We start from the raw sequence: 11,906 nt of genomic DNA on the forward strand, positions 1-11,906 counted from the left end.
GCCGATGAGTCGACCAGCGCTGCATGAGAAAGATGGCGGTAGACGCGAGAGGATGGAGTTTGGGGGAACATAGGAGGGGTGCATGTGTTGACTATGTTTCTCAGTTACAGGACCACCAAATCCAACGACAATACGAAAACCGAATCACGCGGCTGTTAGAGTGCTAGGCGACGGTCCGCCGGCGCCTCGCCCTTGCAAAAAAAAAAAAATCAGACCGGCGCCTCGCCCTTGCAAAAAAAAAAGAGAAATCACGCGGTTGAATTAAAACGTTTTTCTAGTTTAAAACATGATGCCAGGAGTGACCCAGAGAAAAAACAGTAGTTTGTTTTCATTTAATCAAAATCTGCCCTCCGGGAGTCAAAATCCCTCGAATCGGATCTCGGGAAAAAATAATCCCCCAAATCCAACCCCACGGTTTCCCCTCCGCCGTCGCGTACCTTTCGTCTTCCGTCCACCTACCCCAATCCGGGCTCAAGAGCTGCCGCCGTGCCCTACCTCTCCCCGGCGGCGCCCCCGCCCCCTCCCTCACGCGCGTCGCCGCCGTCGCCGTTCCCTGTTCATCCTCGGCGCATCCATGCTGTCTCAGCCCCGTCGGCAATTTTGGCCATTGGCTTCCGAGGTATGAGCTAACCCCACTGACCTCCACTAATTTCGGCTTACACCATCTAGATCCGCCCCTGGGAGGGGCTATTAGACCCGTATGATTGTATTGGTATTGGGCACGCGCTGCAATTTTTGTTTGCTAGGAGGATTCGATTGGGACTTCGGGTCATATGATATCTTGAATTTTGTCAAACATGATGTAATGATTCATTTGTTTCCCGCTCAAATTTGTTTCTCACAGTGATGGTTAAAATGTTTCCTTCATGGGATTAGCATGAACCCTGTTTTTTTCCCCCTTTCCTTATTGCAGGTGCATCAGCCCTAGGAGGGGAGAAAATTTCAGAAGCCAAGAAAGGTCTCACGAGCAGAGTAGGGGAGGACTTTTTGTTAGTGGACTCAGAGCATTGCACGTGCTTGTAGATGGAGAGGATAACCACCAACTCGTTCTATACTGCTGGAATCCCAGTAACTGTGCCATCACCTCTGCCTTCAACCACCATGGATGAAAGCTTTGCAAGGCTTCCAGATGCGCAGAATGTTTTGCTGGAGAGGGAACTGAGAAGAACCCCTCTCCCGCCTCATCAAAGTACTGTTGCTCCTATTTGCGGGCAGTTTCACCCCAGTACTGGATCTGTCGGGCCTTTGCGTTCGCCCCCGGCTGTAAGGTTCTCTTCAGTTCCGAACCCTGAGCAATACAACGGTGCCAATCCTTACATTTCTCAGACGCCAAGCACTGGAAGTTCTTCTGCGATGATTTATGGATCACACCATGAAGGCTTTGAACCTACTTTTAATGATTTTCCAAGAGATGTTGGACCAACGTGGTGCCCTGATCCAGTTGAGAGCATGCTTGGATTCTCTGATGATGTCCCTGTTGGAAACAATTTGACTGGCATCAGTCCTATTGCAGCTACAGATGAGCTCGCTAAGCAGACTGAATGGTGGACGGATTTTATGAATGACGACTGGAAGGACATTGCTGACAACGCAGGTGCTGCTAAAACTCATCCACAGGTATGCTGGCTGATTCTGCTATTTTGGTGCGTTGACTTGAGATGTAACATCTGCTCTTCTTGAACGAATGAACTATGCAAGTATACAACGGTAGTAAAATCGATAAGTTGTCAAAGGTCGTATAAAGCTTGAGATTTGTATAGAGCATGCTAGTTGTGTGAACTGAATTGAAGAATAAATATGGACAAGTTCCGTGTTTTGATTAGGCTTGGTTGCTGTCATGGCTCCTTCTTTGAAATGATAGTATACATTTGAAATTTGTACAAGCCAAACCTGCTTAACCCAGTGTAGTCCCAGATTTTGTTCCAGGTTGAAACTAGGCATATGCTTACTGCTTAGCGCATTTTAGGCACAGCCAGATTCCAGCCGAGCTTGAATTCAAGCTTATCTTTGGCTGGGTTTTATCTTTTGTTGGCATCCCTAACTGAAGCATGCTATATAGTTTAGCAAAAAAATAATTTAGTGTTACTCTTGTAGATATTGTAAACATGATATTAAGTGTTGACACATGCTTTTGCACAGGCTGGACCGCCTGTGCAATCATCAATTTCAGTTGATCAATCAGCCAGCCAGCAAGTTGGTACAACTTCAGTTCACCAATCAGCCCTCCAGCAAATAGTTACAACTCAATCTATAGAATCATCTGTAGTTGCTGCACCCTCACCCTCTGCCAGCTCTAACACCTCCAAGACACGCATGAGGTGGACTCCTGAACTTCATGAGCGTTTTGTGGATGCTGTCAATCTGCTTGGTGGCAGTGAAAGTATGTATTGTTTGAAGAGATTTTTTTCTCCATTTGTAGAATATACGAGTTCTGACATTTATTTGAGATTATTGCAGAAGCTACTCCAAAGGGCGTGCTAAAGCTAATGAAGGCAGATAATTTGACCATTTATCATGTAAAAAGTCATCTTCAGGTCTGTTGGTCGGCTGCTATTGCTGGGTATAATTGAGACAAGCCAGAATTATCGATTTGATTTTACTTAGCTTTTTATTTGCAGAAGTACAGAACTGCCCGATATAGACCAGAATTATCTGAAGGTATATCTTTTTCCATTTTCCATATGCTCTATTTTCTGTATATTCCCTGCAGCAGTCTCTTCAAATACTCTACCATGTTCATCAATTTGAGATTTTCAGGTTCATCAGAAAGGCTGGAGGCCTCAAAAGAGGAGTTGCCATCTATAGACCTTAAAGGGTAAGTTTGCAACCTATGTGAAATTCAATTAACTTATATTGATGATACTGATGTCACGTATGATGAGAAAACTGAATACTTTCCTGTATTTTCATTTACATATATTTCTGAACTGGAAACTTGTTTCCCATCATACTATCGGTAAAACTGACCCAGTGATTCAGGATAATAAAGAAGTTGTTTGCAAGAAAAAAGAGCAAATAGTTTGCAGTAACATAGATGTCGTTCGGTTGAGCAGTACTACTGGTACTCCGGTTAGGCCATCACTATGAATAACAAGTTTACAACACTATATTCCGTGCTGAAATCGTATTAAAGTCGATTCATTAACAAATATTCATTCTCTCATATAGTCAGATTGCTTCTCGGATGACCAGTGTTATATCTGTGGTTTCTTCCTGTGACATGTATTTGGCCTTTAAACTTTATCTTCCAATTGCTAGCCTTTTTTACTGCATACCTTCTTGCTGAATTCTGATTGTATACATGGAACGGCCTACTGTTTTCGCCAAGCTGATTGGCATCTATCCACAAATTATTTAGTTGTTCCTACTGGATTTTGAGCATTAGTTCTTATATCCCTGCAGGAATTTTGATCTCACTGAAGCATTGCGTCTCCAGTTAGAACTTCAAAAGCGGCTCCATGAACAGCTTGAGGTATGTACCAAATAGCTCTATCATGATTTAGGTATCTTCTGCCGAGGGTCAGTTAGAAATCTCATTGCCTATGGGTTTCTGGGATTTTGATACTTGACATGCTTGTAGTTAGTTCCACTTTGGAATAAGATAAGCAAGCAACAATAAAGTACTACCCTCTGTCCGAAGTACTGTCCTTTCATCTTTATGTGCATAGAAGTAGAGATGAGCCTATGGGTCTTAGCTTTCGACATGACCTTATTAATTGTACATTCAACTCTTTAACATCTTTTTTGAGCGAAACTCTTCAGCACATCTAATAAGCGATTAGCAGTGGCATTAGTTAAAAAGGTTCTCAAAAAAAAAAACTTTCTGTAATGGGATGTATTGGTATAACTTGGAGTGGTAGTAACACAAGTTATTGTAGTTCCCCGTCATTATGTTTTACCCAGCAAATTGATATTGTCTAAATTTGGAAATTTTCAATCTGAGATTTATTACTCCCTCCTTCCCAAAATAAGTGTCATGGTTTTAGTTCAAATATGACACTATTTGAACTAAAACATGACACTTATTTTGGGATGTAGTATTTGTTAGAAGTGTGAAAGTACTCTCCTGCTAGACTGTTTCAGTTCTAATTTTGTTGATGATAAGAGAAGTAATGCCATTGTCCAAAAAAAAGATGTCAACCGGATTAGCTAAAGTAATCAAATAGACTTAAAAAACTTAGCAGATTCTTTGGGCTACATATATGTACTAATATATTGTAACGACAACAAAAATAATGTCTGGTTTAATTAGAGGTGGATAATTTCTTTTTTGGGAAAACTTTGTTTTTGCCACTCTAGCTTTTGACCACTTTGCTTATGCCACTCTAGAATTTGACATTTCACCTATGCCACTCTTAGTTTTTGACAATACATCACAATTGCCATTCTGTGGTAAATATTGTACCATGTTAAATTCTTTGGGTGATGGGCATACTTGTATCTTGCCGTTGGACGGGGCCAACAAAAACTGGAATCGAGTCCGACTCAATAAAAAGAGATCATAAATGGCTCTCCTTTCGGCCCAGTCTCTCTGCTTGGAGTCATAGACGCCTATCCAGCTTCTCTACCAACTGTGTTGTCAACATCAACACCTCCACCAGTCTGTCGGTGCCAACATTGGGGTAGCTCGCTGCCTGTGCTGCAGCTTACTCCGGAATTTGCGCTACCTTGATATCCCCCTCCTGCCTCCTGCGAGATCCTCTTGGTGAGAATTGTTGTCACCCCCGTGCTCCGTCTCCATCTTACCGACGCTACCACTTTAAGGAACGCACTGCTGTCACCGTTGGTAAACCAAGTGACGGTGGTGGCTAATCGGGTGGTTTTGGCGTGTGAGGGGACGAAGATTTGCAAGAAGAGATGCAAAGACGGGATAGAACAGTGGTGAGTCATGCGAGGGATTTTCCTACTTTTTGTGTTGGTTTGGGTCCCACAAAGAAGTGGTGCATAGTGAGAGGCTACACATGACTATACGAGATGCCATTAAGCACTAAGTAGTTAAATTGACACTCCCCTTCCACGGTTTCTATGTTACTGGACAAACTATGAAAACTTTTGTGTTTGCTGTCACAGCTAGGTGGAATGAAGGTCTGTTTAACTAGCGGAAAATGTGTTAGGCTCAGAGCTTACCAAATGACTTTGTTTAATTCATTCACGCCAGCGAGAATGGTTAATGCCTTAATGTGTCGTCTACTTTAAATCGGATTTCTCCTTTGATAGTTTCATACATGTTTTCCTATGCCTATTTATTCTTAGGGGTCTCGTTTTCGAATATTATCAGTGAGCTTCCAGTGTCATCGAATTCACCCTTTTGGTGAAAATTGCTACATACGTTAGCTTTGTAGGTAGTCTCTTCATCTAGGCACTTAGATAGCTTCCTACTGAAGGCAGGGCACTAGAGCGTGAAAGCCATAGATAGGTCAGTTTTAGTACATGCACACATCTTAATAAAAACAACATAATGCTGAGCTTAATTCTTGTTCCCAGTTCTTTTAGAACCCGAACCCTAAGTCTCATTAGTGGCTAGGATGTGGTAGTGTTAGGATCACAAGAGGAAAGTCAGGCCAGCATTGAGTGAAATTTGCCACTTCCATAGTCACATGGACAGAGTGGATTAGGGCATGTTTTGTCTGTGTGCACAGATGGTACAAGTCAATGCTGTTTTTTTTTTGGAACTTGTCTGCTTTGTGTTGTGCCTATGTTCTCTGAGATTCTGACCAGGTCACTCCCATGCTTGCATAGAGTATTATTGAGCTGCGAACATGATTTCATTCTGTCGTGGGAAAACACTGGAAATCCCTCTGGGGTCTGGAATTTGCATATCCACCCAGAATTATATTTAATCTTTAATTATTCATCATAGGAAATTAAATGCATTTTTGCATGCCCAATTAAAATTAGAGTTAACATTTTGGGTCGGTAAATGGCTGATTACCACTTCTGAGTTGAATTTAAGTCATTTAACATCGCACCAATTCTCTAGGAATCAGGCAGTAACTGTGGAATACCTTTTATAACTTTTAACCTTACTTTGGTTCCATCCTTGCCTGCACCGCAGGTGCAAAGAAGTCTGCAGCTGAGAATCGAGGAGCAAGGGAAGTGCCTTCAGATTATGATCGAGCAGCAATGCAATCCTGCTACAGACAAGGCGCTGGATGCTTCAACCTTGGCAGAAGGACTAAAGTTATCTTCTGACCCTCCAGAATCTTCTACCGTGAAGGATGTTCCAAACAACAGTCAAAATGGAACAACCGAGCAAGCAGGTATGAACGTCGACTGAAAATTTGTATGTTTGCTATGCCAGTCGTTATTCTGACGAGTTCTTCTAGATCATTGATTTTCGACCCTCTTTCAGAATCAGGCGATAAGGAATGAACATCTAACCATGCTCGCCTGAAGATGTGAACCCCACTAGCCATGAATTTGACTTCAATTTGACTGGTTGCTGCCAAACTAGAATCAAGTCGGTCTTCTATCTTTCTGGGAGAAAGGGGTGAGCATTTCTATGAACTAGGTTTAGCTGTACAGTACCCACAGTCATGGAAGCGACGATTCCGTGCCATGTGGATGATCTAGGTTTCCAGAAGGCAGCAAGCAAATTCGCACTGATGTACTGTTTTGAGGGGGTTTGACTTCTTGCTTTCGCCGTTGTTAGGAACGCAATAGCATCTTAGGCATTTGATTATGCACTAATCCAGTATTTGTTATATTCTCTGCCACCTCATGTGTTTGGAGCATGTTTTATGGTACCAAACATGGTCAGGATATATTTACCTTTATTTTTTACTTTCGGTTAATAGTGTCCGCAAGGGAGCAAATCCTGTAAGCCTTTGGCCTTCACAATGTTTGCCGTGTGGCTTCATATTTATGTGACTGCGTGAAGAACGCAGTGTTGGATTTTGAATGACCCCGGATTCCCTGTAGTAGCTCGTCAAATAAATGAACTAAATCTGGTTCATTTGGTTGAACTAAGAAGAGTCTGAGGGTTGATTAATGTCGATGCACGTTTTGTGGTGAAACTATGACGGGAGCTACAGGAGCAGTAGCTTGAGATGATCATGCGGAGTTTGTAGCTGCAGCTTCATGGTTCATACCACATGTACCAAGTGCGGAAGAGAATGGTTTCTATTTGGCTGCCAACATTGTATGCAATTGAGTGTCATTTGAATCTAACAGTTCGAACACTGTTGATGCAATCAAGTGTACTTGGGCCCGGAAGCAGCCGTTATCTCGGAATGTAAAGCGCTTGGGGCGGACCTAGCAAAGGTTGATGTGATTCAGGCCCTGTTTGGTTTCAAATAAGTCATCAGCTTATAAGTTGAAAAGTAAAAACAGTGACTTATTTTGTCAAACAGACCCAACTTATAAGTCATCCCAACTTATAAGTCATAAGTTGCTCCACCCCAACTTAAAACTTATAAGTCACCTTCTTTTGCATGGGTCCCATCACTTTTACATAAAAAACAAGATGAAAAGGTGTGCTCAGGTGACTTATAAGTCAGGTGACAACCAAACATACGTGACTTATAAATCATTGGTTTTAAGTCACCTAACTTATAAGTCAGGTGACTTATTAAAACCAAACAGGTCCTCATTGTTTTCGGAAACTACCTTAGCAATAGGTCGTCTAAGATTTGGGAGAGCTCCACCCCAGACTTTATTTCTCACCTCATTGTACATGATCTTTCTATTATGTGAGAAATACTCTTGTCGAAGAAATGGGTATCTAAATGTATTTTAGTTCTAGATAAATTTGTTTTTTCCATTTCCGCGACAAGTAATTTCAGCCGGAGTGAATAAAGTTCTTTACCCGTCAAAGAAAAAGAGTCCGGGAGTCGGAAAAGTTGCATCCCTGTCTAAAACCACGACGATGACTTGACGAGGCATGCATGGGGTCTGCCATTTTTGAATACACAAAACCAGTCGGAACGATGAAATTTGCATGCAGAGTGTGACCTGTTATTTTGAAGGTACTCCCTCCTCCCCAAAACCTCAGAATGTAAGATCATTTTCGATACTACATTTTGGGACGGGGGGAGAGAAAAGAGCTCGAACTAGCAACTACTCCCATTTCTTTCCTTGCTTTTAGGGTTGACACTGGCAGTCATGAAAAGTTGCAAGATCCGACGGCCGGCTCAGCGTCCTCTGTGCACTGTACCAGCACCACTTCACTGCTTAGGCCAACTCCACCGCACGACCTCAAACGGACGTCCGGATTGACCGGATTTTGTCCCTTTGAGGCGCCAATGGGTTCGCCCGTGTCCATCTTTGTCAGATGGGTCGTGCGTGCGCGCACCGCGCGGCCGCACCCCAAATCATGTCCGGGATGGATGTGAATAAAACAAATATAAAAACTAGAATGAAATAACTAAAAAACTAAATAAAAGCATTTTAAAAAACATAAAACATATATAGGGGACGGCCACTTAAACGATCCAGTTTGCACGACCACTTAAAAGGCCTAGTTTTCATAATTAACATATAAAACAAAATAAAAAAACGCCTCCGCCTCCCGCGCGCTCCTGCCGCGCCCGTCGGTGCCGTGGCCGTCGGCGTCTTCACTGGCCGCCGGTGTCGTCATCGTCGCTGACGAGGTCGACGTAGTCCGGCGGCGTCCACAGGTGGGCCGAAGGTGCGTGGTGGACGGGGGCGGGCTGGACGGCCTGCACCACCTCCTCCCGTGGCGAGGCCTCCCGCTCCGGTGACCGCGGCGGAGTGGGGCACCAGTTCACGCCCACGCCGGCGGACATCTCTGGAGCAGTGCAGGACCAGCACCACCCCTAGCCCAGCAGCTGCTGGAACGCGGCCGGCGGGTCCTCCCTTCTCTCGTCCTCCACGGCCACCATCTGGAGCTCTGGGAAGGCGACGTCCCCGGCGGCAGAGAGGGCCATGGCCTCCTCCAGGCCGTCCCACTGCCGCTCGTCGTGCGTGTACATGGAGTCGTCCATGACACGCTTGAGGAGACGGGCCTCCTCCTCCGCTGACATGCGAGGAGGTGGAGGGGGCGACGGAGACGGCGACGGCGTGGGCGTGACGCCGCGGACCCGCCTACGCCCGCGCTCCTGGGCGCGCTCCCGTGGCCGCCGCGGCCCCGTCGAGGTGCCGGCGAAGAAGGAGGCGCGCCTGATGTCGTGCTCGTCATGAAACCAGGTGTCCCACAGCGGGGAGTCGGGGGCGTACCTGACGTCGTAGAATAGGTCGTCGGGGAGGAGGCGGCGGCGGCGCTCGATCTTCTCGTCGCGCGCACGGTCGCTCGTCGGGACCGGCGGGATGGGGACCCGGTCGGCGGAGAGGTGCCGGTTATTGGGGAGATGGGCGTCGCTCCAGGGGAGCGGCGTCCTCGTCTCCCAATAACGGCGGCACACCGACGCTCGGACGTAATGCCGGTCGCGCTCGCCGGCGGTCGTGGGCGCGATGGAGAAGGCGGGCGGTGCGGGGGCCCGACGTGGTGGCGATGACGAGGCGGGCTCCTCCTTCTTCACCGAGCCGCGGCGGCGTCCCGACGAGGAGCCGGCCTCGCGGTCGTGCCTGCCTTTGCGGCCATAGTTCCAGAGGCCCATGGCTGGGGGCGGCCGGCCGGCGAGGTCTAGGCTAGGGTTTGGGACGTGGTCGCCGCTGTCGGGTTTCGAGAAGGCCGCGGGGTGGCGTGGGGCAGTGTGGACGACGACCCGTCCATGCTTCTCACTTAAAGAAGGACGGCGACCGCTCGACGTGCGGATGACAGGTGGGGTCGCCCGCTCGTGCGCATTGATATGGGCGGGTGAGAGGTAGGTGACCGCCTGCCACGCGGCCCCGACGCGGACGAGCGCGCGTTCGTTTGGTGTCCGCCGCGACCCAAACCCGGCGCAAGTTTGCGCTCGAAATGGGTCGGCCCGGACACAAAACGGACAAGATGGGTTCGGGCCGTCGCGCGCTGGGCCGCCTCCTTTGTCCATTTTACCCAAACGGACGGGACCGGACAGAATAGGGCCTCAGCATAGTTGTGTTTAATCAGGCGCAGTTGCCTTCCGCCTTGGTAAGACCAAGTTGGATTTCGATGCAGGCAGCAGCAAGGCTTCAGGCCATCAGTGTCCCGGCCCCACCGGTCAGCTCTGGCCTTGTAGTTGAGGATGAGTTAATAGGAGGAGCCTTCGTCCTGGGGCCACAGTGGCAGCGTCGACTCATTCGCTGCCCCTCCTAGCGCGTTTACTGCGTCTGCCACCCGTCCTGACGCCCAGAGGAAACACTGCTGCCACTGCCAATGCCAATGCCATGTTCAAACGGAAAACAAATTTCAAAAACTTACCGACATATCAAAGGCGCAGCTCTGTAGGCCGTGCTTTACCTTACGTTCTCCATAATTTACCGACACAGAAGAAGATGCACCAGCCGGATGAAAAAGATGATCCTGACGACCACAGCACAAGTACCAGTAGTACATTTCGTAAGATTGTTGTTGACTACACGTATGTCATCTTGCTGATCTACAACTACACTTACCATCGCTCAGCAAAAGCTTTTGCCTCCGTGCTGCAGTCCAGGCGGCATGTCTGAAGTCTGAAGCAGCGGACGCACTCATTGATTGACTGAACCTGAACGGGGCGCCAAGCACTGGGCTGGTCCTGAAACCCTGCGTCGTCATCGAGCACAATCAATTCAATGCACTCTCAGTGTGCCCTAGCGGGGGGATCCCAACCAGCACCACTCCGGAAGTAAATTTTGCTGTCCGTCCAGATCCAGTCAGCATGACTGTGGCAACGGCCAATAGGCAGGCTCAGGCAGGGCCAAAAGGGCCACCACTTTGCACTTGTAAGCACCAAATGATAGCCCCCGGCATTTCAAAAACTTTGCTGAATTCAGTACTTGTTAGCAAAGTGACATGATGCGTAGTGTGCTGCTTCCACTGAGCATTTCTTTTTCCCTCTGACAATGAACTGCTCTTCTGCCTTCTTTCTTTCAGTGCTGGTAAGCAAAAAAGAAAAGATTGCTTGGAGCTGCTGCTTAAGGAACATTGCATCATTTTTGGGGTGTATGATTACTTGATTAGGTTTATGAAGAGCTACTGATAGTAGCATACGATGCGTAGATCACTAGGGCCTTTGTTTTCTGGGCCAACAATGTTCTTTGACCTACATTATGTAGTACACTGATGTTGTCTGTCCTCCAGGACAGAAATCTTCTTCGTCCGAGGAGGTCAAACAAGGTTAACCGTGTCAGTTTACGGAATCTATCCTGTGGGCATTTATGGCCCGGCAACTGGTTTTACCTCTTAAAAATGTCATCTGCGGGGCATCAATTGCTTCCCAAACCATGATAGAGGCATGCTGCAGTGTTCTTGGTCCTGATGATTTCTCTGAAGACAGGAATTTCTTATTTTGCCACGCTTGCCATGAGCTGTTCTTGGTCTAGGGCCATGCTTTTCTACGGGTAAACAGGAATAATCTAGGTCAGTGCAAGTGTTCTTGGTCTTGCCGTGATGAAACCACATCTAACCATTGTTTAAGCAAGGCCTAAAAAGGGACACTGTGTGTTGCCATGCTTACCATGGGCTGTTCAACTAGGACCATGTTTTCTATGGGTGCACAAAAATGTGGTAGTGTCAGATTTGCCTACTTGTTCAGCAACGTGTCCATGTGGGCAACAAAAGTATTGGACCCTAATTGGCATATTTTGGAGTCCAATAAACCCTAGGGTCTCCTTTGGTTCACAGGGTAGGAGAATCATAAGAATAGGAAAGTCATAGGAAGTGAGATGACATGTATCTCAAATCCTATCCCGAATTCCTAAAAAATTCCTCTAAACCAAAGGAGGCCTAAACATGTAGTGAGATATTTCAGCATAGAGCGCTGACTTGAGCTTGTTTGAGGTCACATCATAGCGGAAACAACCATGAGAGAAGCTAAGAACATCTAGTAACAATTTTCACAGCC

At 46.7% G+C, this 11,906-nt stretch overlaps 1 protein-coding gene across 3 annotated transcripts; it reads left to right on the forward strand.

Moving 5' to 3' along the window:
- Positions 1-380: 380 nt before the first annotated feature.
- LOC119267199 (protein PHOSPHATE STARVATION RESPONSE 2-like) lies at positions 381-6,901 on the forward strand. 3 transcript variants are annotated; one of them, XM_037548555.1, is made up of 9 exons: positions 381-619; positions 914-1,617; positions 2,140-2,380; positions 2,458-2,534; positions 2,619-2,658; positions 2,758-2,815; positions 3,403-3,472; positions 6,056-6,260; positions 6,327-6,901. In XM_037548555.1, exons 2-9 carry the CDS (start codon positions 1,024-1,026, stop codon positions 6,332-6,334), a joined length of 1,293 nt encoding a protein of 430 aa, XP_037404452.1. In that variant the 5' UTR covers positions 381-619; positions 914-1,023; the 3' UTR covers positions 6,335-6,901. The 3 variants fall into 3 exon arrangements, with proteins under 3 accessions (XP_037404452.1, XP_037404450.1, XP_037404451.1); XM_037548553.1 differs by having other exon boundaries at positions 382-619; positions 6,353-6,901; XM_037548554.1 differs by having other exon boundaries at positions 382-619; positions 923-1,617; positions 6,353-6,901.
- The last annotated feature ends 5,005 nt before the right edge of the window (positions 6,902-11,906 follow it).

This window comes from Triticum dicoccoides, chromosome 3A (genome assembly GCF_002162155.2).
Source record: "Triticum dicoccoides isolate Atlit2015 ecotype Zavitan chromosome 3A, WEW_v2.0, whole genome shotgun sequence".
NCBI lineage: Eukaryota > Viridiplantae > Streptophyta > Magnoliopsida > Poales > Poaceae > Triticum > Triticum dicoccoides.

Bases quoted from the DNA above. Each gene is read 5' to 3' on its own strand.
- LOC119267199 (XM_037548553.1), top strand. From the start codon at position 1,024: ATGGAGAGGATAACCACCAACTCGTTCTATACTGCTGGAATCCCAGTA. The intron at 2,381-2,457 runs GTATGTATTGTT...AGATTATTGCAG, and splicing joins TCTGCTTGGTGGCAGTGAAA to AAGCTACTCCAAAGGGCGTG. The intron at 3,473-6,055 runs GTATGTACCAAA...CCTGCACCGCAG, and splicing joins GGCTCCATGAACAGCTTGAG to GTGCAAAGAAGTCTGCAGCT.